At 59.2% G+C, this 23,781-nt stretch overlaps 9 protein-coding genes and 2 non-coding genes across 11 annotated transcripts; 8 read left to right on the top strand and 3 right to left on the bottom strand.

The window, feature by feature from the left end:
- The first annotated feature begins 64 nt into the window (after nt 1–64).
- On the top strand, nt 65–4,947 carry THITE_2117942 (uncharacterized protein). Its single transcript, XM_003654711.1, has 5 exons — nt 65–607; nt 679–705; nt 767–1,752; nt 1,807–3,511; nt 3,570–4,947. Exons 1-5 carry the CDS (start codon nt 209–211, stop codon nt 4,560–4,562), a joined length of 4,110 nt encoding a protein of 1,369 aa, XP_003654759.1. The 5' UTR covers nt 65–208; the 3' UTR covers nt 4,563–4,947.
- On the top strand, nt 4,787–4,871 carry THITE_t97. The gene has a single exon. It is a non-coding gene; the product is annotated as a tRNA-Ala (tRNA).
- Nucleotides 4,948–5,154: 207 nt separating the features above from the next.
- THITE_2117940 (uncharacterized protein) lies at nt 5,155–6,425 on the top strand. The gene is made up of 2 exons (XM_003654710.1): nt 5,155–5,567; nt 5,645–6,425. The coding sequence occupies exons 1-2, from the start codon at nt 5,514–5,516 to the stop codon at nt 6,257–6,259; spliced, it is 669 nt and encodes a 222-aa protein (XP_003654758.1). The 5' UTR covers nt 5,155–5,513; the 3' UTR covers nt 6,260–6,425.
- A 120-nt stretch (nt 6,426–6,545) lies between these two features.
- THITE_2130168 (uncharacterized protein) lies at nt 6,546–7,533 on the bottom strand (the record flags this gene model as incomplete). The annotated part of the gene is made up of 3 exons (XM_003654709.1): nt 6,546–6,612; nt 6,651–6,838; nt 7,039–7,533. 3 exons carry the CDS (start codon nt 7,531–7,533, stop codon nt 6,546–6,548), a joined length of 750 nt encoding a protein of 249 aa, XP_003654757.1.
- Nucleotides 7,534–7,818: 285 nt separating this feature from the next.
- On the top strand, nt 7,819–8,763 carry THITE_117337 (uncharacterized protein; the record flags this gene model as incomplete). The annotated part of the gene is made up of 2 exons (XM_003654708.1): nt 7,819–7,831; nt 8,111–8,763. The coding sequence occupies 2 exons, from the start codon at nt 7,819–7,821 to the stop codon at nt 8,761–8,763; spliced, it is 666 nt and encodes a 221-aa protein (XP_003654756.1).
- Nucleotides 8,764–9,068: 305 nt separating this feature from the next.
- THITE_t98 lies at nt 9,069–9,162 on the top strand. Its single transcript has one exon. It is a non-coding gene; the product is annotated as a tRNA-His (tRNA).
- Nucleotides 9,163–10,712: 1,550 nt separating this feature from the next.
- On the top strand, nt 10,713–11,242 carry THITE_2145578 (uncharacterized protein; the record flags this gene model as incomplete). Its single annotated transcript, XM_003654707.1, has 2 exons — nt 10,713–10,875; nt 10,959–11,242. 2 exons carry the CDS (start codon nt 10,713–10,715, stop codon nt 11,240–11,242), a joined length of 447 nt encoding a protein of 148 aa, XP_003654755.1.
- A 113-nt stretch (nt 11,243–11,355) lies between these two features.
- On the bottom strand, nt 11,356–13,190 carry THITE_2079292 (uncharacterized protein). Its single transcript, XM_003654706.1, has 8 exons — nt 13,174–13,190; nt 12,923–13,045; nt 12,816–12,865; nt 12,646–12,747; nt 12,539–12,580; nt 12,369–12,473; nt 11,666–12,298; nt 11,356–11,604 (listed from the first exon to the last, which is right to left on the bottom strand). Exons 2-8 carry the CDS (start codon nt 13,013–13,015, stop codon nt 11,562–11,564), a joined length of 1,068 nt encoding a protein of 355 aa, XP_003654754.1. The 5' UTR covers nt 13,016–13,045; nt 13,174–13,190; the 3' UTR covers nt 11,356–11,561.
- A 2,637-nt stretch (nt 13,191–15,827) lies between these two features.
- On the top strand, nt 15,828–16,925 carry THITE_2130165 (uncharacterized protein; the record flags this gene model as incomplete). The annotated part of the gene is made up of 1 exon (XM_003654705.1): nt 15,828–16,925. The coding sequence occupies one exon, from the start codon at nt 15,828–15,830 to the stop codon at nt 16,923–16,925; it is 1,098 nt and encodes a 365-aa protein (XP_003654753.1).
- A 1,770-nt stretch (nt 16,926–18,695) lies between these two features.
- On the top strand, nt 18,696–21,783 carry THITE_2117930 (uncharacterized protein). The gene has a single exon (XM_003654704.1). The coding sequence runs from the start codon at nt 18,746–18,748 to the stop codon at nt 21,671–21,673; it is 2,928 nt and encodes a 975-aa protein (XP_003654752.1). The 5' UTR covers nt 18,696–18,745; the 3' UTR covers nt 21,674–21,783.
- A 594-nt stretch (nt 21,784–22,377) lies between these two features.
- On the bottom strand, nt 22,378–23,655 carry THITE_2117928 (uncharacterized protein). Its single transcript, XM_003654703.1, has 6 exons — nt 23,434–23,655; nt 23,273–23,353; nt 23,129–23,144; nt 22,927–23,052; nt 22,643–22,855; nt 22,378–22,582 (listed from the first exon to the last, which is right to left on the bottom strand). Exons 1-6 carry the CDS (start codon nt 23,434–23,436, stop codon nt 22,554–22,556), a joined length of 468 nt encoding a protein of 155 aa, XP_003654751.1. The 5' UTR covers nt 23,437–23,655; the 3' UTR covers nt 22,378–22,553.
- Nucleotides 23,656–23,781: the final 126 nt, after the last annotated feature.

Below are 23,781 nucleotides of genomic sequence, written 5' to 3'. Positions count from 1 at the left end.
CTTAGCGCACCCCCTGCATGGTCAACTGCCTGCCGCTCTGACGTAGTTCGTGGCTCTTGGTTGGGGCGCCCAAAGCTCCCAAGGGCCCGAAGTCGCAACGGCATCGAGAGCCAGAGCTGCATCCAGCAGACTTTCCGTCGCGCAACTCCGTGCCGCCTCGCCTGGACCTCGAAAACGCCATGACGTTGTCTTTGCCGCTCGAATCAACATGACAGAAACCCCGCCACTGCCTGGCGACAACGATCCGCACGATGGGGCCACAGAACCAGCGCCCGGCAGCGAACGCGTGATCAGCCAAGGCAGCAGCACGCCAAACCCGAGCCCGTCCTCCCAGCTTGGACATCTCTCGAATAGCGCCAAGGAAGCTGAAGATGCACCGGGCAGAATGATGGAGCAGTCGACGGACGAAGAGGATGGCGATGACGGCGACGACGGTGGCGACGACGGGGAGGAGGAAGAAGAGGAGGAGGAGGAAGAGGAGGAAGACGACGAAGAGGAGGAGGACGAAGAGCCGAAGCTCAAGTACGCGCGCTTGACCCAACACCTCGGGCCTGTCTACCGAAATGGCGATGCGACCAGCGCCTTTCTTGTCGCAGGGGACAAGATGGTCCGAGACCCCAATCTCCCCAGAGATGTCCTTGGTTGCCCGGCGGACTAACCCGGTTCACAACGAGACAGATTGTTGGGACTCACAATGGCAACATCGTTAGTCACACGCCGCCAGCTACATCTCCCGGTCATTCTCTACTGACCTTCTCCCGTGCAGCACGTCGTCCAGCTACCAGCATTCCAGTCTTTGCGAGTCTACCACGCCCACTCCGCCTCCGTCACCTCGCTGTCGATATCCCCGTTTCCGCCTCCACTCCCTGCCTCCAAACCTGACGTGGCTGCCAGATCGGTTTCTGACAGTCCTCAACGACCAGCCACGGCCACGAGCAACAGCCATTCCTCGCCAGCTGCCACCTCCCGAAGACCGAAAGAGCAGCAGGTCGTGCCGAACACACCGTCGAATAATATCTACATCGCCACGTCCTCCACGGATGGCAACATCTGCGTGCAGTCGCTGATTGACGTCAAGGACGTGCAGTTGCGGAACTTTGCCCGCCCCGTGCAGGCCGTCGCCCTGTCGCCCGAGTACAAGCACGACCGGACGTATCTGTCGGGCGGACTGGCGGGCCAGCTCATCCTGACCGTCGGTGCGCCAAATGGCCGGAGCACGGCCATGACCACAGGTGCCACCGCACATGCGGCTGGCTGGCTGGGCGGCATGGTTGGAGCCGGCACCGGGAGGGACACCGTCTTGCACTCGGGCGAGGGGACCATCAACACCATCAAATGGTCCCTCTCGGGGCGCTACGTGGTCTGGCTCAATGAACACGGCATCAAGATCATGCGCACAAAGCTCCATCTCGACAACGCCGACGCCGAAGATGCCTGGAAGCGGATAGGCCATATCGACAGGCCTCAGACAGACGAGTGGGAGACCATGGCCAGTGTGTGGAAGGGGCGGGCGGAGTGGATAGACGAGCAGGCGGTTGAGCACGACGAGGTTGCCGCCGAACACCGCGAGGCCGTGCTGTCTCCAGCGGCTGAGAGCCTGAAGCGGCAACAGCTCAAGAATGGCAAGAAGGCCGAGCGACTTCTCGTGGGGTGGGGTGGCACCATTTGGATCATCCACGTCCACCCCGGCGGCATCGGTGCGGGCAAGAACGCTGGGGAGAGGTCCGCTGGGCGGGCGGAGATTGTAAAGATGTGAGCGGCTTCGGCGTCAACAACTCTGCTCGGTGTGCCCTGCTGACTATCCAGACTGCGGATGGATTGCATCATTTCCGGCATTTCGTTATATACCCAGAACCTTTTGTTGGTTCTTGCTTACTGCTTGCCCGACGAGGAGGAAGAGGACAACGAAGCCAGCGAGCCATCTCGAGGCCACAGGCATGCGCTATCTGAGAGCTCTACCGGGAGCGGGCCTTCCGGAGGGATCCAGCGAAAGCAGAACAGGCAGCCGCCCGAACTGAGACTCATCGATTTGTCGTCGCAGGCCGAGGTGGACAAGGACGGATTGACAGTCAGCCGCTTTGAGAGGTTATCATCGAACGACTATCACCTCGGCATCCTGCCCGCCCAAAACGCCGCTGCCGCGGCATCATCCAAAGGCGCCCTGGAGGCGCTCGCAGGGCTAGGCACTGACGTCCTAAACGCTGCCCTGAACCCCATGTCACTATTCAGCTCCGCCGCAAGCGTCATGAGCAAAGGCAGCGATGGCGCCTCGGCCTCCAACGTGCCTCCTTCGGCGGCCCGGTCAGGCGGTGCCTCGGTCCACCCGCATCTGCTCAAGCCAGGGGTCAAAATCTTCATCCACAGCCCGTATGACTGCATCCTGGCTACCAGGCGCGACCTCAGCGACCACCTGGCATGGCTCCTAGACCACAATCAATACCAAGAAGCATGGACGCTAGTCGACCAGCATCCCGAGATCATGTCGGCGGCTCCCGATGCCACGCCGACATCGCCGCAACACACGCAAACCACCGACGACTTCTATGACGAGACTGCGTCGGTCGCCGAAGGCATGCGGTCCTTCAACTCAGCTGCAGAGAAAGAGAAGCGGCGGATTGGCGAGCTGTGGATACAAGATCTCATCGAGGCTGGCGACTGGGCTCTGGCCGGGCAGATATGTGGAAAGGTCGTCGCCACGCCCGACCGTTGGGAGAAATGGGTGTGGACGTTCGCCGGTGCGAACAAGTTCGACGAGATTGTCAACTACATACCCAGCGAACGCACGCGGCCCCCCATGCGAGGCACCCTCTACGAGGTCATGCTCGGGCACTACCTGCAGGTTAGCAAACCCCGATTTCGAGACCTGCTGGATCGGTGGTCGCCCGACCTGTACGACGTGAGTGCCATCACGTCGGCTCTGCAGGACCAGCTCATGTACCGAGACGTGCGGGAGGATAGTGTCGAGGACGGAGAGGTCGGCCGGGACTGGCGGATCGTCATGGAGAGCTTGGCCAAGCTGCACGAGGCGAGCGGCAGGACCAGGGAGGCGTTGAGGTGTCACATCAAGCTGCAAGATGCCGACTCAGCAATGCGGCTGATCAAGGAGGGCCACCTCGCAGACGCCGTAGCTGACGACATCCCGAGCTTCATCAGCCTGCGCGTCCCTCAAGACCACGCCGCGAAGATGAGCCGCGCAGAATTGGAGCAGGCCACTGCCGAGGCCATCACTTTACTGGTAGACGAGGCACAGCACGGACTGGTAAAGCCGGACGTTGTCGTCGCGCAACTGCAGGACAAAAAGCTGGATCTGTACACGTTCTTCTACCTCAGGGGTCTCTGGCGGGGAGAGGGCATGCACGAGCACCCGGGCGAGACACAAGCTCGCCTCGTAACCGACAGCCAGTCGCTGGTTGACCAGTTTGCCGACCTTGCTGTCCATCTCTTCGCCATTTTCGATCAATCCCTGTTGATGGAATTCCTCAAGACCTCGACCGCGTATGCATTCGAAAAGGTATAGTCCGAGGCCCTCTAACAGCCCAACTGCCCCGTGCGCTGACAATTACCTCCAGGCAGCGCAAGAATGCGAAGCGCACAACTACGTCCCCGAGCTTGTCTACCTCTACTCCAAGACCGGCCAGACCAAACGGGCGCTTTATCTCATCATCGACCGCCTCGCCGACGTCAGCCGCGCCATCGCCTTCGCCAAGGAGCAGGACGACCCGGACCTCTGGGAGGACCTGCTCACGTACAGCATGGACAAGCCGCGCTTCATCCGCGCGCTGCTCGAGGAGGTCGGCACGGCGATCGACCCCATCACGCTGGTGCGGCGCATCCCCGAGGGCCTGGAGATCGAGGGCCTGCGCGAGGGACTCAAGCACATCATGAAGGAGCACGAGATCCAGCACAGCATCTGTGAAGGTGCGGCGCGCGTGCTGCGCAGCGAGGTGGCCGCCGCGCAGGCGCTTCTGCGGAGCGGGCAGCGCAGGGGCGTCAAGTTCGAGGTCGTGCCGGCGCCGAAAGCCGGGAGCAGCACCAAGCCGCCCACCTTCGCCGGTACTGCTGCCCCCGCCTCCGGGCATGCAGACCCGCCGCCGGCAGCCAAGGACAAAACGAAGTCTTCGGCTACCACAAATGGCGAGGCCGCCTACCCATCCGGCACAACCCCCTCTTCCAACACCCCCACCACCAGCACCGCCGCCGCTGCCGCCGACCCCAAAGAAGCAGCACCCAAGAAGTGGACGCCGGGCCACTGCGCGGACTGCCTCGCGCCGTTCTGCCCCTGGGAGACCGAGACGCTCGTCGGCTTCGCCTGCGGCCACGTCTTCCACCTGAGCCACCTGCTGCAGCGGCTGCACGCACCGGGCGGCGGCGGCGAGGAGGTCGACCGTTTGGCAACGCTGAGCGGCGTCGGCATCGGCGTCGCGGGGGAAGAGCCGAGCGCGGCGGCGGCCGCCGCCGCGGCGCACCTTGTCGGCCCCAAGGTTGCGCATGCGCGGCTGCTGCGCGATCGGGTTGCTGGTGGCTGTCCGGTTTGTGTGAGCGGGGAGAAAGGGGGTCGGTGAACCGTGTGGAAGGGTTGGAGGAAGGGAAGAGAGTCAAGGCGGGAGGTGGGGTAAGGGGAAGAGAGTGTGGCATGCTAAGGATGGCGCTGTTTATACTGCATTGTACACACGGTTCTGCTTTGTCTGACTAAGGTATATACCAAGAACTTTGTTGAACTCTCACCGCCCACAGGCCGCGGTGATGAACGACGCCGTCGAGGCCCCTTGCCAACAAACTTCGCCCAGGGCGTGTGGCTCAGTTGGTAGAGCGTTCGCTTAGCATGCCCTCGTGTATGCGAAAGGTCCTGGGTTCGATTCCCAGCTCGTCCAAAGGCAAATCGTAACACGGCTGTCTGCTCTTCGCTTTTGCTTCTTTTCCCCAGCTCGTGCGTATTTTTTGCCTTATGTCAAAGGTAGCCTCGGGTTGTGGGTTTGTCCCGGAGGGTTACAGTCTCTTACGGCCATAGCTCCGGCTTTGATTTGTAAGACGGGCCACGGTTCTTGCGCTCGGGACACCACACTCCACGGTGCAGTCGGCAGTCTGTCTCATAGCGGTCCGCTCTAGACTAGTTGTCCCGCAGCGGTGGAACATTCCAGTCGGTTTGTGTCCCGAAGTGGAAAGCTCAAGAAGTGGGGTGTTGCACTCGATACCGCTACACTACGCGGGAGAGAGGGCGCTGAAACACCGATGGGGCGAGGTTAGCGAGAGCGAGAGTGACGAAGTGTTTTGCGGGCAAGTGGAAAGGGAAGTCGAAACGGCCAGCGCATGTGGTGGACACGGAACTTGTCCAGATGGGTACACAAGTGCCGAGGGGTCGTCCCGTCATATAAAGGGAGGAGATGCCCTGGGCTCGCGAGAGTTAAACTTCGCTGCATTGAGACTCTTGCTGTTGTCATTTCCTCTCTTGAGCACGCCATCCAGAGTTTCGTTGTCTAAGAAACAGCCTTCATACACTCCCAACGCCTCTCGCCATGGCTCCCTTCGGCAGGATCTACAGCTACCCCAACAACTTCCGCGTCCAGCGGGTAAGCATCCCGACTTCCTCTCTCCTATCCCACTTCCCTTCACCATACAACACACCACATCCTAACAACCCGGCCAGGCCCAAGCCCTCGCGGCCATGAACGGCCTCGAGCTCGAACTCGTGCCCGGCTACCAACACGGCGTGACCAACCGCACGCCCGAGTTCCTCGCCAAGTTCCCTCTCGGCAAGGTGCCGGCGTTCGAGTCGGCCGACGGCTCGCTCCTGCTGACCGAGGGCCACGCGATCGCGCGGTACGTGGCGGAGAGCGGGCCGCGGGCGGCGCAGCTGGTCGGCGCGGACGCGGCGACGCGCGCGCTGGTCGAGCAGTGGGCCTGCTTCTCCGAGCAGGAGCTCGCCGCCAACCTGATCCCGCCGCTGCTCATGTGCCTCCTCAAGGTCGTGCCCTTCGACCAGGCGCGCTACGACCAGTGCCTCGGCGCGCTGGAGCGCGCGCTCAAGCGGCTCGACCTCGCGCTGCAGGGCGGCAGGAAGTTCCTCGTCGGCGAGCAGATCACGCTCGCGGATGTGATGGTCGCCGGCGTGCTGGTGCCCCTGGCGCGGAACCTGATGGATAGCGAGATGCGGAAGGGGGTGCCCCACGTGGAGGCGTATCTGAAGGCGGTCATGGAGGTGCCCGAGATGAAGCAGGCCTTTGGGACGGTCGAGTTCTGCGAGACGCGGGTGAAGGCCTAGTGGAGGGAAGGGGCTTTGATTTTTTTGGTGTTCGTCGTTGCGGTAACGGGAACAACAACTGGAAAATAAAGACAGTAGTTTGGAAGCATATTGCGTGGATTCCTAAGGCCTGTGGCCAAGTCATTGATAAACAAGCTCCTCCGAAAGCTAATCACCTCCCAGGGCGGCTTAGCGGTCAACTTGCGGGAGGTTGCCGGCTGTTTCTCCAAGGCCAGGTTTACCGACAGGGATATTACGGGCAAGGTCGGGAGGCTTTGTTCTCTTTTCCGTCCTTTTTTTCTTTCCTTCAGGAGGAGGAGAGAACTTGGCTTCCGAGCCTCGCGGTGGAGTTTGTTGTGCCCACCGAACCAATTCTGTAGGTGTCTGTAATCATAAGGAGCAAGTACCTTACCTGTTGCCCAGACCTGAGTGCTTCATGTAACTTAACATCGTCCTCTCCATCTGCTGGTATTGATGCTCAGGCGGTTGGCCATGTGGACCAAATGAAGCATCAGGCTGCTTGTAAATCTTGCCGTCGTACTTGATGAGGTCTGTGCCGGGCTCTTTGATAGACCGGCGCAAGTCTCGAAATTCGGAATCCTCTGAACTATCAATCAATCTTCACGATGCGAAGTTTGATATGGTCACGGAGACCCATTCGCACTTTACAGTGCAAGTCGGACTCGCTAATCAGGAGGAACATCGTGTTGGATTCGTAATCGTACTCGAATTGTTGGATTGTCGCTAGGTCGAGTTCACGCAGCCTATGGTTCAGCTGTTTTGGGAACCCGTGTTCATACCTTGCTTTCCTCCCAGTGGAAGCTGAGAATCAGCTCGTTGTCCCAGTCGCGAAGGTGGACGGCAGTGTGGTCGATGATCTCCTCGGTGGTGAAAACGTCGAGCGAAATCTGTGAGGGATCAGCATCTGCCAGCTGCGCGAGCGACGAGAAAAAGGCCCTTAGTACCACACGCTCATTGTGATGCTCGCTACCCAAGGAGGCAAGGAACCTCGCCAGCGAAGTGGGGGCGATTGCGATTTGCGAATCCGTTGCTGGTGCAGCCAGGCTCCTCACAGTTGCAACGATTGATTGTGGGGCTTCAAGCTCGGGGAGTCTGTGCACATACTGGGTCAAAGCTCCACCTGACTCGGGGACTTGGCTGTTCCACTGCCGATTCTTGGCTGGCCAGTTCCACAGTGCTTCTTTGCCTGAGAACAGCAAGTCGGATACACCACACAGTAACCGGGCGCAGCCGTGGCGCATCACGCATGCACTCCCCGCCCGCACGCATTGCATATCCATGGAAGACTGATTGACTAGTCACCTGCAGCTGATCTCGAAACCATTGGCACCGCGCAACCCATCCGCCCCCAATCATGCTGTCGAGCTGTACATATTGTCCCAAGTGCAATATTGTACAAGTGCAACCTCGGACCCCACGCTGCCACGCACAGCCAGTTGCAGTGAGAGGTTGGAGCTTGGGGCCCAACCGGGTTACTGTATACACATACCCAGCTTAACGCACCTTGAGGCGCTTGGGCAATAAATGCGGCTCTGTATGTTCGCCTCAGCTCAGGTACAATGCAGTTGCCAGGTCCTGCTCGGACGTCTCTTCTTGCTTCTTATTCTGACTCGTTTTAACGCCGCTGTTATGCTCTGCGATAGTCAGGACCATCACGGCGATTCTCTCGGCAAATCGTCTTTGAATGCCTCGTCTCCAGCACCGGCGATGGCGCCTCCGCTCGCGTATTTACGCCCTCAGGGGCTGACGGGGATGAAGGAGCTCATTGACCAGAGATTCCTTAGCAAGTGCCTGCTCGCTGTCTTCGCTCTAAATGCTTAAGTCGGTTCAACGACTAATCCACAACCACAGCGCCACCCAAACCAGCCCTCACGCAGACAAACCCGCCATTTTGGGAACTAGCCAGACGGCCGACGAAGACGAGGCCACCGAAGCTGTTCCCTCTCCTGGCGCACGAATTGGCCGTCCCCGGCTGCGTGCCAAACACAGCTGGCGGGCAGCAGCATCCCAGTCCTATCTCAGCGCGATCGGTCGGAGGTCCAACTGCCAGCACCCCACTCGCGCTCGGCAGCAGCAGCCTCGCAGTCCTCGACCCAGAGAAAGAGGTGAGCACGCCCTGGGAGCCGCTGTACAAGCGGGTGGCGCCCAACGCCGACGAGGAGGAGCTGTCCGGCTCGAGCGACGGCAGCCCCGGTCCCCCGCCGCCGAATCCGCATGTTCCCCGTAACATTAGGGAAGGCTGGGGGGACGCACTGCTCTTGGATGTGATGGACCATCACAGGAAATCGGTGGCCCATTGGACGGAGATCTTGCGGAGCAGCCAGGTGGATCATGGTCGCGGCGGGAGGGACAGTGGCGGCGAGGCGGAGGAATCGTCGGATGCGATGAGCGTGGATGAGGAGGACTGGGAGTCCGAGACCGAGGACGAGGGAGACATAGCGGTGGTGGATCGGTTGGAGGGCACCGGATGGGTGCTTCTGGTGGGAGCTAATGACCGGGCATAATCAACGCTAAACATGGGGAATTGCTTGCTTGAAGGGATGTCCACTTCTCGGAACGCGAGCAGAAGGGTGGAATAATGCCGTGCTTCTCGGCTGTCCTGGCGCAGCGCAGTTCGAATTCCTGGCGTTGCTTCGTCTGCTTCTCGCGAAATAACAGGGCAGATCAATATGGTCTCGCTTATTCATTTTCATTATCCATGGACGAGCGGGAGACTTCAAAAGGAGGAGAGGAAGAGGAAAGCACAGAGGGGGAATGTTTGGTGCATAATAAGTCAGGATCTCGCACCGCCCAATCAAGATAAGCCGGCGGGTGTTTAGTCTAGTGGTCAGGACGCTTCGTTGTGGTTCCCCTGGAGGATCGCAACGACCGAAGAAACCCCGGTTCGATTCCGGGAACGCCCAATTCTTTTGCGTTTTTTTTCCTGCTTGAACCTGCTTGAAATTTCTAAAGAGGGCAGCAACCCGATATTTTGCAGCATTGCCGAATTTCACTGCGTACCGTCTGCGACAATGGTCGGTGTCAGAAATCGTAAATTACCTACAGGCCCAGGCATGCCTGCTCGCATGCAGCATAGTTGAGACTTGCCATCCGGGAGTGAGACCTGTCATCGCTCCCCGAAGGTGAAGCATGCACCATAACTCGGTAGCCTGGGCGGGAACTCACTCTTCGCAGGCTTCAGGGAGCCAGGGCACCTCCGTAGTCGAAGCCCTTCTGGCAGCCGACTTTAGAGTCACGGCAGTTAGCCGGGAAACCTCCTCCGCAACCTTCCCCAGCGGCGTCGACGTCCGTAAGGCCAACCTCTTGTCGGTTTAGTCGCTGATCTGGGCCTTCGCCGGCCAAGACGTAGTGAATCATCACCATCGCCGCTCTCACATCTGGCAACCAAAATCGACGCTCTCATGGCTGCCGGCGTGAAGCGCCTCCTCCCGCCGAGTGGGGGTACAGCACGCAGCGTCGGTTCTTTAGGGGTGACTTTAGAGCTCATGGAGATTAGAGCTACTGGTTGACACTCCGGCCGTGCTAGGTTGGCGAATCGCCGTCTCTGAGGGATGGCCAACTCAATCTAACCTCGACCACCTTCCTTCGCGCCGCTGACTTGCCGTCTCGGCAACCGACCAGTAGGGGTTCAAGCTGCACAGTTCACCCCAAGACCCTACCTTGGTAGAGCCTTGCCAGGCATTCCATCGTTTGCTGCACTGCGTCCAACTGGTTGCGTCCTCAACGAACCGGTGAAGGATGGGAGATGGGCTTGATGACTTGATGACCTCAGACGCAAATAAATTGGCCCGTCTGACACAGACTCCACTTCGTGTCGTCACAACCACTGGACATGAATATGATCGACGAATCCCTCAGCAGCAAATTCAATTCTCGGCAGACGTACTGCTGCTGCATCGTTCGTTCACTGCATACACGTGGAGTAAGGGATCGCACTGCATACCACGGGCACCGCATGGCAGCCGTTCCTGGGGCGACAGGGCTAGGATGGGCCATATCCCGCTTCCCGCGGTGGCAGCAGAGCGGTCCTTCGAATCACATTAACCGAGAGCTGAACACTTCCGAAGATCGAGGGTCAGCTGCTTTGCAGTCGGGCATGCTATGCCCCAAGTGCCAAGCCGCGACTTCGTATCGGCCTCCTGTGGCGCATCTGCACCCACAAACAGCGTGACATCATATTTGGCTAGATTAAGAGCTTGAGCCATGCTTGTTGAGCGTGGCGAGGGGTGGGCACACCGCGGTTCCGGTCCCGCCTGGGCAGCTAGCTGCACGGGTTTTCTTCCAGGCAACAGGAGAGTCAACACACGTTGGGTCGCCGGCAACGTGTTAAGGTTTAAAAGGGGCTGGCCAAGGGGATATTTCTGGCAGTTGAGTCGATGAGATTCTGTCCTTGAACCGTCCCCCGGATTGCAACATCAGCTCACGCCATCGAACTCGACTCCAACCCCCAAGGATGAAGTACTTCGCCGCCGTTGCAGCCACGATCGGCCTAATGGCCACCACATCCGCCGTGCCCCTTGAGGAGCGCGACGTCCAGACCGTCCACCTCACGTTCCACGGCGGACCAGCCCAGTACGACATGGCCTTCCCCGCCGACGGCAACATATACCCGACGAGTCCGTAACCATAATCCATCCATCCCCCCCTCCCTTCCCCGCCGCACTTTTGAACCCTTACTCATCATAACCCGCCCGACCAGACAACGACCTCTCGATCAGCATCATCGACGCGCCGGATTACAACGCCTTCACGCAGTGCAAATTTTACACGGCCGGCGACGCCGCCCTCGCCAGCAGCATCTCGCCCGCCGGCGTCAACCAGATCATGGTCGGCCCGCCCCAGCCCGTCACCGGCGTCAGCTGCCGGGGCATGTGCGTGCCCACGTACGGCGACTGCTACGACGCCAACGGCCAGTTCGTCGGGCCCTGCTGCAGCGGGTACTGCGCTGCCGACAAGTGCCGGCCGTGGATTAATCCTTCTTAGAAGGGAGGCGCGCTTGTCAATCATCTACTTGAAGGAAGCGTAGAACAGAGGTCACATGTGGTTCGCGTTTGATAGCTACACCGCGCCTAATCTCCTGCCCGAACTGTCTGTATGCGTCCGAATATGAGTTGACTTATCGATTCATGTCGTTAGGTATGTTGCTTACGACCTGATAATTACATCCATGAGTATACTTGTTCGTGAATGCTTTCGAAAATAGCCTTAGGTCTCCGCTATTCAAGATCGTTCGCCATCTCTGCCTCAATCAGCCGGGGTTGTTCTCTCAGGCTTGTGGCACATGCCAACCGTCAAAGCCCACTCAGGAACTGGAAGTCAGTGGCTTCTGTGTGTACACAGTTTTCCTGCAGGAGGGTTAGCCTTGCGCCGATCAAGTCCTCGGCTCCGGGCCGGTCATGTCCTTACAGAGGATAGTAGGCGTGATACGTCGGGTTTCCGATTGCCTCTCGCACTTTTGCCAGGAGAACCGTGACCTCCTCGTGCCTCCAGCCGAGCACCTGGGTACAGATGTAGGTGGCGAAACCCTCGAGCCCCTGCTCGAGGCTCAGCTGGTTGAACAGGCCGACCTCCTTCCAGCGCGGGTCGCGCGGCCAGCCGCCGATGGGCAGCCGGGTGGACTTGGTGTGCAGGGTCTCGGTGAAGCCGGCCTTCCGCAGCCACTCTTCCCAGTGGTCCGTGACCTCGAACGAGCGGCCCATCTTCCTGCCGGCCTCGCGGAAGACGCTGCCCCAGTCGTGCCAGACGCAGTCGTCGGGCAGCGGCGCGTCGTTGCCGGCGATGGGCAGCGCGAACTCGTGCTGCTCGAGCCAGCCGCCCGGCTTGAGGCAGCGCAGGCACTGGCGGTACAGCGCCTCCCAGTCCTGCACGCAGCCGACCAGCCCGCGGATGTGGATGTAGTCGAACGAGTTCTCGGCGTAGGTCCACGGCTGCTCGCAGTTGTCGAGCTCGAACTTGCAGTTGGGCGGCACCCAGGCGGGCTGGATGGGGGAGAGATCGGTGCCAATGACTTCCGCGGAGGGGTGCTCGTCCGCGAAGTCGCTAAGGGATACGTGCGTTTGGTTAGTGGAACGTCCCCTTGTAGTCGATCCCGCGGAACAGCTCAACTCACATGGCCCAGATGCCGGTGCCCGTCCCCACATCCAGCACCTTCTGCGGGTTCTCGAGCGGCGCGAGGTACAGCTTGTCTTCGAAGGCGAGATACATCATGTGGTGGCTGTCGCGGCACGAAGCGAGTCAGTTTCCTGGTGTCTGGGCCTAATCATTGCCCACTGCACTCACGCCATGTCGAGCCCTTTATTCTGCCTGTCGTCATTTGGTCCCCTGAAGTTCTTGTCAGCTGCTGATGCCTGGTCCCAAGGCGATGTCGGTCAGTCCATGTGTCGTACCAGTATTCGGCACCCTCGTAGTTCTGATATGTCCTGCCGTGAAGCTTGCGGTAGTTGAGGATCGTAGAGCTGATGGACGCCGTGGAACTTATGATAGAGTTGCTGTGAGATAATTAGATATCAACGGCCGTTGCTCCGATTAGCCCAGCGGAGGAGGAGGAGGAGCCTACGCGTCAAATACAGAATCGACATCGGAAGCAAGCGACTCAGGGTCAGGATCCTGGTGAGAATATTCGTTCAGAGGCCCCGTCGCATTCTTGATCGTACTGTCACTTACCGCTTGAAGCCGTTCGTCCGCGGGACGTGACGCAGATTTGGGCGGCGACTCGGGGGGCGACTTAGACGGCGGCTTATGAGATTCGGTCGCCATGGTGCTCACAGCTCACTTTTCGCCAGCTACCTATTTTTTGAGAGTTGAGAACAGATGCGATGGCGAGGGATCCCAGGCGGAGACGGGAGACCTGAAACGAGAGCGAGAGGGGTAGTTCTCTCTGGAGAAAAGATGGATGCAGCTTTGCGCTAACTTACTGCTGTGGGGTGTTCACAACACTAATGTCCGTCTTTGATTTGCGATTTGCCTGCTCCGTGGTCGGTTCGTCGGGAACGGGCCGCGTAAATACCACTAGTGGATGGGTCTCACCCTAGCTACTGCGGTACACTCCAACCCTTGTTTGTTTGTTAGTTTGGTACCTAGAGTGGATCACCATCAGCATGTGCAGACTGATTGGTTGAATTGGCTGGTGTGGCTGATTTTGGTCGATTCTGGGACAGCAGGGTGTGAAGTCCCGGAGCCAGTTAATGGAGCGGGGGGGTAAAAAGCCAAATTTTGGTTGGCTGCAGGCCCCTGTTAAAAGTGGGGCGAAGAACCAAGCTAACAAACAAACAAGGGTTGGAGTGTAGTGCTGGTGGGCAGCCCATCAAGAGGCCCGTCGAGAGTTCACTTGAATGGCCACGGGATCGCCGCAAGAGGGCATTGGCTAATCTATCCTGATTATCTTCGCGTCCCGTGGTGTGTCCTACCAATCTCTATTCCCTAACGGGAATGGCTTTCTTCTGGGCGAATGTAACCATGGATTAGCGTAATTTGGTAACTGAGGAATTCCTTGACAACTTCGCTTCAGGGCGCCGCTCACCTTCGAACGGGAACTCCGTCCAACACACAGGAGAGCGCCGGAAGAGTGTCCGAGTTGGCGGGTTGGTGAGCGAAAGAGCAAGTCTGATAATCTGATTTGATAAGTTCCTATTTACAATCCGAGTGCACATGCCTACCTGGTAGATTGGGATGAGCATCGTCATCTTCCCAGAATTGATGCTGTCTACCCTACAACCCGGATCACCGTGTAGCAAAAGCTTATACGTTCTGTTCTGGCTTTCTAGATGCCAGTTAGAGCCTCACTGCCCCTTACTCTGTGAACTGTCTGCAGAAGTGTTGTGCCACTGTGCGAGACGCAGGCGTTCAATTTCCATCAATGTGATACTGGACGTGATTGGCCATCGAGGCGATCTGCTATGCTTTGCGAGACGAAAACTGAGAGCTGCAAAGCAGGGAAAGTTTCCTTCTGGAACCGTTCTTCCTCCTACTCTATCTGCAAGTCGTCGCCCTCTGACGACGACCCACCCTTTGCGTCGTGACTTCGCAACTCCCTAGACAACCAAAGGAAGAGTCAGAGAGCAAGATGACCCTGAGAATAAGAGTCCCTTTGATGCCGGGATGGGAACTAGCTCGGATAATGCTGGCTCAAGCCGAGCGCAAACGTATGCGGAACCGCATGGCGGCGGAAAGGTTCAAACGTGAGCTCATCAGCAGCTGTTCGGTTGCACGAGCCTTTGTCCCTGGCAACTTTTCCACCTTGAAATTTTGTATTCTACGCCATGTTGGTCCCTGGTCCATCACTTGACACTACTACCACTGACACTTCCCTTGAATGCCAGAGAGATGTGCTGAATGAGCGGCTCCTGGAGGCAAAACGCTAGGAGAAACGACGAGAAGACCAGCTTGAACATTAACGCCATACAAGCGATGCCACGTTGAACGGACCATCTGCTTTTGGCTTCTCTCTCGCATTGCCGTCCATGCAGAAGCTCAACAAGCCGCCAGCAAGTCGATCATCACCATCGACCCGACAAGCGCAATCTACATCAACTTCACCTCCAAGGTCTCTGGGACGAGGGGACGCTCGCGGAGGCCTTAACGGATCCGAACTCGAGGCTTGAGGACACTAGGGATCGTCGTTGAGCGACGGGAGCCATCAGCCGGCGGTATCCACTTCACGCAGCCACGAGAGAAGACCATTCCGAGGCCGTGCGCGAGTTGTCGACACGCGGGGTTGGCTGTCACGAAGAGGATGACGCAAGTCTCGGGAGTGGGAGCCCTCGCGTGGGACCTTCTTCTCATTGCATGGGTAAACAGGGCGGCTGGTCCTGACAGGGTTAACCGAGCAGGCACCAACCGTGGTCCTTGGACGCGAAGGGCCAGTGACGAGATACTACTCTCACCTACCTCAATGCACAGGCTGCCCTCAGCCAGGTCACCCTCGTGTAAGGAGCACACACGTTGGGATGTAATTGTAGCGACGCGCTGTAATTGAATTTGTGGATATCTGCTGGGTATGCTCTAAACGACGCTCATGGCGAGGACCCAATCAACCTCCCCATGTTTCACTAGAGCCGTCTGTGTCAAGTCGCAGAGAAACCTCATTCCGCTTCTTTTCCTCCCGCCATTGTCACAGTTTCTAGTCATCATCTGCTCTACGAAGACATCCCCAAGGTCTTGTTGCTTGCTACGCGTGCGCTCGCTGAGCAGTAAAGTAAGGGTCTCAGGACAGCCGTGCCAGCCGTGCGAGTCGGTAGCGCACTGGTACTGGTGCCTCGGCTTGCGCCGATGATTGGCATGGCTGCAGTGTGGATGTCAGATGCAATGCAATGCACATTGGCAAACAGCCTCAGCGGTTACGGGCCGCCACCACGCTATGACTGGCTGCTTTGCCCCGATCTTCGCCAGATTGGCGCCCAGACATCGCCGAAACGCCCTTAAAGACAACTGACCTCGCTAAGGAGGCCGAGGGTCCTGCTGGACGAAACACCTTCTTCGATTGACCCGGCGTCAATCATCACCCCATCCCTTCCTGTCAGAAACCGAGCGATCATTAGGATCCCCAACTTCTTGTCTTACTTGTCTCGCAATGACGCTCACCAACAATCTCGTCGTCCTCACCGGCGCCACCGGTTTTGTCGGCTCGTCCACGCTAGTCTTCCTCCTCCAGGCCGGATACCACGTCCGAGCCATCGTCCGTGCGGAAGGGCAAATCCAGTCGGTGCTCGCACGAGCATCAATCCAAGAGCTGAAACCCGGGCCACGGCTCTCCTTCGCGGTAATCCCGTCCATTACCGCGGCCGGGGCGCTGGACGACGCCATGGCAGGCGCCACCCACGTCGTCCACACCGCGTCGCCCCGCGCCGCCGGCGGGGGCAAGAGCGTCGTCCCGCCCGAGGAGCAGGTCCGCCACTTCTACGAGCCCGCCGTCGCGGGAACCCTGAACATCCTCGACGCCGCGGCCAAGGCGGGCACCGTCCGGCGCGTCGTCATCACCAGCTCCATCTTCGCGCTCGCCCCGCTCGCCCAGCTGCAGGGCGAGGAAGAACCGCCCACCGAGCCGGTGACCGCACGGGACCGCGCGCCCGAGACGCCGCCCACGCGCGCCCCCTGGCCGTCCGACCTCGCGGCCTACGCGCAGTCCCAGGTGTCGGCGCTGCTGGAGACGGAGGCCTGGCTGGCGCACGGCTGCCGCCCGCGCCCGCCGGCCTTCGACGTCGTGCACCTGCACCCGGGCGTCGCGCTGGGGCCGGCCGCCGGCGCCACCCGCGCACCCGAGGTCATGCGCGGCGGGGCCAACTCGCTGCTCTTCGGCCTCCTGCTCGGCGGCGCGGGCAGCGGCAGCAGCAGCATCCCGCCCACCATCGGCGCGGCGGTTGACGTGCGCGACATCGCGCGCGCCCATGTCGCGGCGCTGCACCCGCAGGTGCCCGGCGGCAGGGGTTATATTCTGGCGCGGCCGGTGGTGTGGCAGGACCTGGTCGGCGTGGCGCAGCGCCTGTTCCCGGACCGCTTCGCGTCGGGCTTCTTCGTCGCCGGCGGCCGCGTCCGGACCGTCCAGGTGCCCTTCGACACCGGCGACGCCGAGGCCGCCCTGGGCTTCAAGTTATCGCCCCTGGACGACGCGGTGCGGGACGCGCTTGGTCAGTATTTTGCGCTGAGAGCTGCGGGGGAAGCCGCCCCGTGAAGGCCGGCTGGCGGGCCTCAATGAGCGCGGCGGACCGTTCAGGGGGAGTCGTGAGCTCCCAGTCTGTGGGCGCAAAGGTGGTGTCCATCGTCTCCTTCGTCTCGGATCGACCCAATGTTTGTTGTGAAACCAATGCTTCTTGTCAATCGTGGGTTTGGCCCCGTTGTTTGGAAAGATGACGGACTTGAGCGGGTCGTATCCGGCACAGTCGGTGGTAAGGTCGACCAGGCCGGGCCTGGAGGGCCAGGGACTGGGCTGCCGGGGAATCCTGCAAGCAATCTGCGGGAAAAGTGTTGCCGAAGTTGATTGGAAGGTCTGGCGTCTGGAATTGGACGAGTGCTGTTCCAGAGGGAGCGAAGTGGCTCTGTGGCTTAAGGGGTTCCCGATCTGCGGTCACATCTCTCGCTAGCGTGGGGGATGGTTTCAACAATATATATAGAAATATCACCATTAACTACCTTAGCGCGCCATAGGGTGGTGCTAAAATGGTCATGACTCCCATTTTCTAGGTCTCAGAGGGTCCTCCAGACCGAAATTTTTCACCTTCAAGACAAACGCCTACCAGTCACTCCTTCCTAAACTCACTACCTACCTAAAATATTTCCTCTTGAAAATAATCCCCTTAGTAGAAGATATTCGTTTACGTTAGAGTACGTCCCTTAAGCTATATTGTACTCTGAGAGGAAAGGAGATTTGACTAGGTAACTTTCGTTGTGATGGTTTCAAAAATTCAAGATGACTTGCCGGCTATGTATTGCAATCCCTGCTAGAGAACGGATGTAAGATCGTTTTGCCACCACCCCATGGCGCGCTATGGTATGTGGGTACATTGCACTTATCTTCTGCTTCGGTGTGCCTGGAAAGTACTGCGTTGTTTGGCACTGCCGGTGGCCTCCCTGCTGCGTCTATGAGCCACTGGCTCTCCTACCATCTGTGGTCTCCTAATTACGCTAAAGATCGAGATATCGGTGGACCTCAGATCAACGTGGCGCGACCCTTCAACAGGTTTGTAGAGCCTTAGTCAGTAGTCCTTTTTCTCATCCTCGTAGAAATACCTTCTCCTCACCAGAGCCACACTTAGGTAGGGAAGCTCTACGAGCCAGGAAAAGCAAGTCTGATACCCGTTCCCGGCTAGCGCACCGTTGCCAGCGTCCAAGGGGGCATCAAACGGACCGCAAGCCTAGTGACTATAATGCTCAGCGTTTACGAGGCGTCCTCGGTCCATGTCCCACGTTTCATTTCTTGTGTCGCGTGAAGAGCGACATGCTTGATTCAACGACAGGCGGCGACAAGGACGGGGGTTGGCGGTCGAGGGAGTCAGTGAACGACTGGGGACGGGCACGGCGTCAAGCGGCCCGCAGAGGCGAAAGAACCTGTGCCTAAGATGGCTCGCAAATCGAGGGAGAGATATAGCGCCTATTGTGAAATTTGGCGCCATCAGTGAGGTCCTGTCGGTTTGCTAAGTACCAGTGTAAGTTCGCAAAGTGTGAACTTGGGCAGCTCGTATGCATTTACAGGGAGAGTTGACTTCGTTATTTGTGCACATTACTGTACGGGTACGCTACATACTGCGCTTTGGAGGTAACTAACGTTAGCCGTTTAACGTGAGATGCAAGAAAGTGGCATTGCATAGAGCACGGGAGGGGTAGATGTAAAGTACCAATGTACTCGGTAATCGTAGCCAGAAGACCGCCGTAGTGGGGCCAGTTTCAGAGCGACGGCAGTTGCCGGGCTTTTGACGCCACCGAGCCTGCTGCCTTCAAAGCTTCCAGCAAACCCATCAAACCACCGCCAACCTTTGCTGTGCATCGCAAAGCGCCATGGCGCGCCTGGACGATATGCGGTTCGATCCCGCTCGCCTGAACAAGGCGAGCGCGGCAGATTACTCGTCGTCGGAATCCGAAGCCGACGAGGAAGACGAGTATCTGATGCCCTCGCGCAACCCCCACGACGACGAGTTCGCCGACTACAACCCGCGCAAGCGGCGGCGGACTGGTCGCGATGCCAAAGAAAGCGCCGCTTTGGGAATCTTTGGGTCCGACAGCGAGGACGAGGGCCCGAGCCGAAGGTGGAAGCACAAGACGCTCCGCAGCAAGGGCGTCCGCTTCGTGCCGTCAGGCAAACCCAGCGCGGATTCCGACGAGGAGGAGGAAGACGGGGAAGCGGAGGATGGTGAAAAGGAGGACAATGAATACGACGATGACAATCCCGGCGCCGTGCCGCCCGAGGCCGACGCCGAGGCCGAGGGTGACGAACCCGAAGACGAAGACGAAGAGATGCGTAGTGTGGGGCTTGGCTTCCGGGGCGCTTCTGCCGCTGCTACTGCCGCTGCCAGCACCCAGGGCCTGGGCTGGACGCCTCCCACGCAGCAAGACCCGCGACCGAAACGTGCTGCTCCGCTCTTAAAACCGTTCGTCAAGTCGAAGTTCGACAGCGCCAACCCGCTCGGCAATGGCTTCACGCCCACGTCGGCGCGAGGGCCGACGCTCCTGGTCCAGGACGACGAACCGGATACGCCCCGTGCCGCCCTGCCGAGTGCTTTCGCGCAAGGAAGAGACGGCAAAACAAAGATCAACTCCAAGTCGTTCGGCGCTCGCATCATGGCCAAGATGGGCTACGTCGAGGGCAAAGGCCTCGGCAAGGAAGGCCAAGGGCGCAACGTTATCATCGAGGCAAACCTGCGGCCACAAGGTGTGGGCTTGGGCGCGGTCAAGGAGAAGACCGAGTCGGAGCGGCAAGAGGAGAAGCGGCAGGCCCGGCTGCGCGGTGAAGAGGTCATCGACTCGGAGGAAGAGGAGAAAAAGAAGAAGGCTGCTCGCCGAAAGAAGGCTCTCGCGGGCGGTGTCAGCAGCGGTGCGGTAAGCGGAGCCAGCACTCCGCGGCGACAAAAGCCCAGATACCTTACCATGGACGAGATCAAGAAGGCAGCGCCGGGCCTGGAGATCCCTGACGCGTTCACGCCGATTCTGGACATGACCGGCCCCGGGAAGAAGCTGCTCACCTCGTCGTCCGGGCTAATGACCCCAACAGCAGGCGCGGCACCTGCAGAATCCGCCGAAGCTGCCGAAACTCGGAAACTTGTCAAGCGTGCCCAGAGCGACTTCATGGCCATTCTCGAAGAGTGGAAGAGCCTGCAGGAGCGGAAAGCCTATCTCGACCTGCAGCTCGAGCAAGAGAAGCAGGAGTTGGGGGAGCTCTCAGCCAGCTTACAAGGAAACCGATCCGTGACAGCGGCATGCGAAGCAGCGTCCCAGCCCATCGAGAGCGGCGAGCCGGACAGAAAAGCGGATTTGAATTACCGCTTAAACCGGGTCATATCTGGCCTCGGCGATGCCAACGCGTCCCTCTCAGATTCCATGCTGCCCCAGATCAAGGAGGAGCTCGCCTCCTTAGCGGTTGCCGCAATCCACCCCTTATTCAACCAGTACCGCCAGCTTTGGGAGCCGCTTGAAGAGCCCAGACCTGGCTTCGTGGACGGTCTCAACTCTATCCGCGCACTCCTTGGCCTGGATCAAAAAGCCAAGAAGACGTTCCGCCGACCGACTGCTTCACCCTACGAGACCATGATGTACGAGCTCTGGCTTCGAACCCTGACAGCCGCGGTGCGCGAATGGAACGTTCGCGACTCCGACCAGCTCATCGCCGTCTTCGACGCCTGGGACACCCTCCTCCCCGCTTTCGTGCGCACCCAGCTGCTGCAGGACATTATCCGCAAGCTCGACGAGGCGCTGCAGAAATGGCAGCCCAAGAAGCATACCCACAGCCTCCCGCACCGCTGGATCTTCCCCTGGCTGCCCTATCTCCCGCCGTCCCAGCTCGACCCCAAGAGCCCCAACGGCCTGGTCGCCGACGTCCGCCGCAAGTTCCGCCAGCTCATCGACGCCTGGGACTTCAACCGCGGCGCCATCCCCGGCCTGAAGCAGTGGAAGGACGTCCTCCGCCCCCCGGTCTCCGCCGGCCACGACCACGCCCACGCCCGCGACACGTGGACGCCGCTGGTCATGAACCACGTGCTGCCGGCCATGGCGCGCCACCTGCGCGCGCACTTCCGCGTCGACCCGCAGGACCAGGCGCCCTACCTCGACGCGCTGGACAAGCTGTTCGAGTGGCTCGACGTGCTGAACCCGCGCGTGCTCGGCGAGGTGCTCGTCGCCGAGGTGTTCCCCGCCTGGCACGACGCGCTGTACCGCTGGCTGCTGCTCGACGAGGCCAACTACGACGAGATCGGCCAGTGGTTCCAGTGGTGGCAGGACGACGTGTTCCCCGAGGCCATCCGCGCCCTGCCCTCAATCGCGGCTGAGTTCGAGAAGGGCTCCGCCATGATCGAGCGGGCGCTCGACCTGGGCGAGCGCGCGAGGGAGGAGCTGCGCCCGCCGGAGAGGGGGCCGGCGCTGAAGACCTGGAGGGAGGCTAGATCCGAAGAAGAAGAAAGAGAGAAGCAGAGGGACAAGGAAAAGGAGAAGAGAGGGGTGCAGCCGGAGGCGGCCGGGAGGAGGCCAGAGGAGGTCTCCTTCCGGCAGGTTATGGAGGAGTGGTGCCAGCACCATGACCTGCAGTTCATGCCCGAGCGGAACAAGGTGCATGCCGAGGGCCCGCTGTACAGGATTTCCGGGCCGGAGAGCAAGCGCGGGGTTCTCGTTTACTTCAAGAGGAACAGCTTGTTTGCTCAGGTCAAGGATCGGAAGCCGATTGAGATCAGACGGGAGAACGAGGATGATTGGGGGTTGCTGATCGAGCTGGTTTCTTAGATGCCAATCCATAGCATAGAATGGATGGCGAGTGTCCCTGGATAATGAACCCTCTGATATCCGTATTGCCTGCAAGTCCACTATGCAAGAGGATTCGTCCTCCTCTTCCCCCCCCCCCCCCCCCCCGGCGCACGTCCCCCAATGTGCACATGCAACACGAGTTGATAGTGCTGAGCCTGAACCATCCGCGCTTGCAAAAAGCGTTCCGATTTGCTTGCTTGCCGTTTTCCTGGGCAGCTGTTTAGCAGGGTGGCTGAAGAGTAACCACCTTGTTAGACTGAATTTCAGGGGCTCTCGAGGCAACCGTTGGCGCCTACGCCTGTCCCAGCTCCAAGAGCCCATCGACAGCATCGCCAAGGTACTTAGTAAGTGAAGAGCGGGCTTCGAAAAATGAGCATGCTTTACAATTTGGACTCTGAGTATCGCCTGTTTCTGATTATACGCCTTAGAGATTAGCTGGGCGGGAAGTGAGCGCAGGTTGAACAGCACGATTCGAGATTTGGGATGTCCTGGGTACCTATGTGTTCCATTACTCGAACAAGCCAGCATGTGGTCGCCGGGATTGGACATGTATGAGGTGAACGTTGAAATGGGAGGGAGCAGATGAAGCAGGTGTTCGCCGGGGATGGGAGCGTGGTTGCCGAGGGCAACAGCGCGACTAACGGAACAGATAGGATGAGGATCTCGGCGGGATTCGCAACTTCAACTACCATGTTGTTGAAATTGTGCCAGGGCGTACGGTGAAGGAAAGTCCAATTCGGTTTGGTCGCTTAGCCATACATACAAAACTCAAAATGGGCAATTCTGCAACGCTGCTGCTATCTCTGGTTCTTTCTGCCTCTCGCTGTTTCGCCCGCGTGCCACTGGATTTGGCAAGAACTCATTTCATGATGCTAACAAACTCATGGTCTTCGCAATGCGCTGATTAGTCATGCAGGACACAAATAAGCGAGGCTCGGGCAGGCTCACAGTCAATCTGACCATCGCCGTTGCGGTCGGCGAGCTGGAGCATCTCGTCCAGCTCCTGGTCGGTCAGGTTCTCGCCGAGGGACTTGAGCACGTTGCGCAGCTCGTCGCTCGAGATGGTGCCGCTGCCGTCCTTGTCAAAGACGCGGAAGGCGTTGAGGAGTTCCTGCTCCGTGTCCACCTCGCGGACGGACTGGGACATGAGCGTGAGGAACTCTAGTCATCTCCGTTAGTCATTCATTGCCAGCATTGTGCCAGTTGAGGCACGTTGAGTGGGCGAGACACACCCTCGAACGAAATGACGCCATCCTTGTTGAGGTCGGCTTCGTCGACGAGGTCTTGCAGCTCCTGATCGCTTGGGTTCAGGCCGAGCTCCTTCATGACCTGGCCGAGCTCGTCGGCAGTGATGTCGCCTGGCGTGGCGCATGTTAGTAACCTCGCCGGGCACGATCCCGAGCAGGCGGTAACCCGACGGTAACGGTAACCCACCAGTTTTATCCTTGTCCTGCATCATTCAGTGCACAGCCACAGCCAGGCGGGTTAGCTCTGTCGCTTTGCCGGGCCCTGCGCCGGTTCCTGGTCGCGTGACCCGAGGGAGGACTTAGAGGACTTAAAGAAGGCAGGTTGACGCACAAACATCTCGAACGCTTGCCTATACTGGTCGATCTGGTCCGCAGACAAGCCGTGCGAGCTTGGCTTGGAGTCCTTGAACGCCTGGAGTCCGCAGCGCGGCGCCAGTCAGCAACCACCTAGTCCGGCACGTGCCATCTGCTGCTGGGCTTCACTGTGCTGACCATGATGTTGGGCAGCCTCAATGCTAACGGTAATGCTGCTTCCTTGCTGCTGTTGTAGGGATGAACTTTGGGGGGATGTTTGTTCCAACAATGAAAATCGAGAACCACGCCAGAAACACGATATCGGCTTCAAACTCGGAGCATGAGCTGGTGAGAGGGAGGGGTCACTGTCGACCTGGCTGCTCATGAGACTCGTGCATTGGTTGGCGGAAACGCGAGCCGTTGACGCTGTGCATCGCTGGTTGGCTTGCTGATTCGCTGATGACCGAACACGGTCGCCATGAACACTGAACCCTAACCCTAGTCAAGTTGCATCTGCCACTCCTCTCTCTCAGGTAAACAAAAAAG

The sequence above is a fragment of the Thermothielavioides terrestris genome, chromosome 3 (genome assembly GCF_000226115.1).
Source record: "Thermothielavioides terrestris NRRL 8126 chromosome 3, complete sequence".
Classification (NCBI taxonomy): Eukaryota; Fungi; Ascomycota; class Sordariomycetes; order Sordariales; family Chaetomiaceae; genus Thermothielavioides; species Thermothielavioides terrestris.
Note: the sequence above shows the minus strand (reverse complement) of the source record. Positions and strands in the feature narration are given on the sequence as shown.

Coding starts and splice junctions, on each gene's coding strand:
- THITE_2117942 (XM_003654711.1), top strand. CDS start 209: ATGACAGAAACCCCGCCACTGCCTGGCGACAACGATCCGCACGATGGG. Junction 608..678: donor TTGTCGCAGGGGACAAGATG/GTCCGAGACCCC, acceptor ACAACGAGACAG/ATTGTTGGGACTCACAATGG. Junction 1,753..1,806: donor CGGGCGGAGATTGTAAAGAT/GTGAGCGGCTTC, acceptor CTGACTATCCAG/ACTGCGGATGGATTGCATCA.
- THITE_2117940 (XM_003654710.1), top strand. CDS start 5,514: ATGGCTCCCTTCGGCAGGATCTACAGCTACCCCAACAACTTCCGCGTC. Junction 5,568..5,644: donor ACAACTTCCGCGTCCAGCGG/GTAAGCATCCCG, acceptor CAACCCGGCCAG/GCCCAAGCCCTCGCGGCCAT.
- THITE_2079292 (XM_003654706.1), bottom strand. CDS start 13,015: ATGGCGACCGAATCTCATAAGCCGCCGTCTAAGTCGCCCCCCGAGTCG. Junction 12,866..12,922: donor CGGACGAACGGCTTCAAGCG/GTAAGTGACAGT, acceptor TATTCTCACCAG/GATCCTGACCCTGAGTCGCT. Junction 12,748..12,815: donor GTCGATTCTGTATTTGACGC/GTAGGCTCCTCC, acceptor ATTATCTCACAG/CAACTCTATCATAAGTTCCA.
- THITE_2117930 (XM_003654704.1), top strand. CDS start 18,746: ATGGCGCGCCTGGACGATATGCGGTTCGATCCCGCTCGCCTGAACAAG.
- THITE_2117928 (XM_003654703.1), bottom strand. Junction 22,856..22,926: donor TGGCGTCATTTCGTTCGAGG/GTGTGTCTCGCC, acceptor GGAGATGACTAG/AGTTCCTCACGCTCATGTCC. Junction 22,583..22,642: donor CGGCGATGGTCAGATTGACT/GTGAGCCTGCCC, acceptor CGCATTGCGAAG/ACCATGAGTTTGTTAGCATC.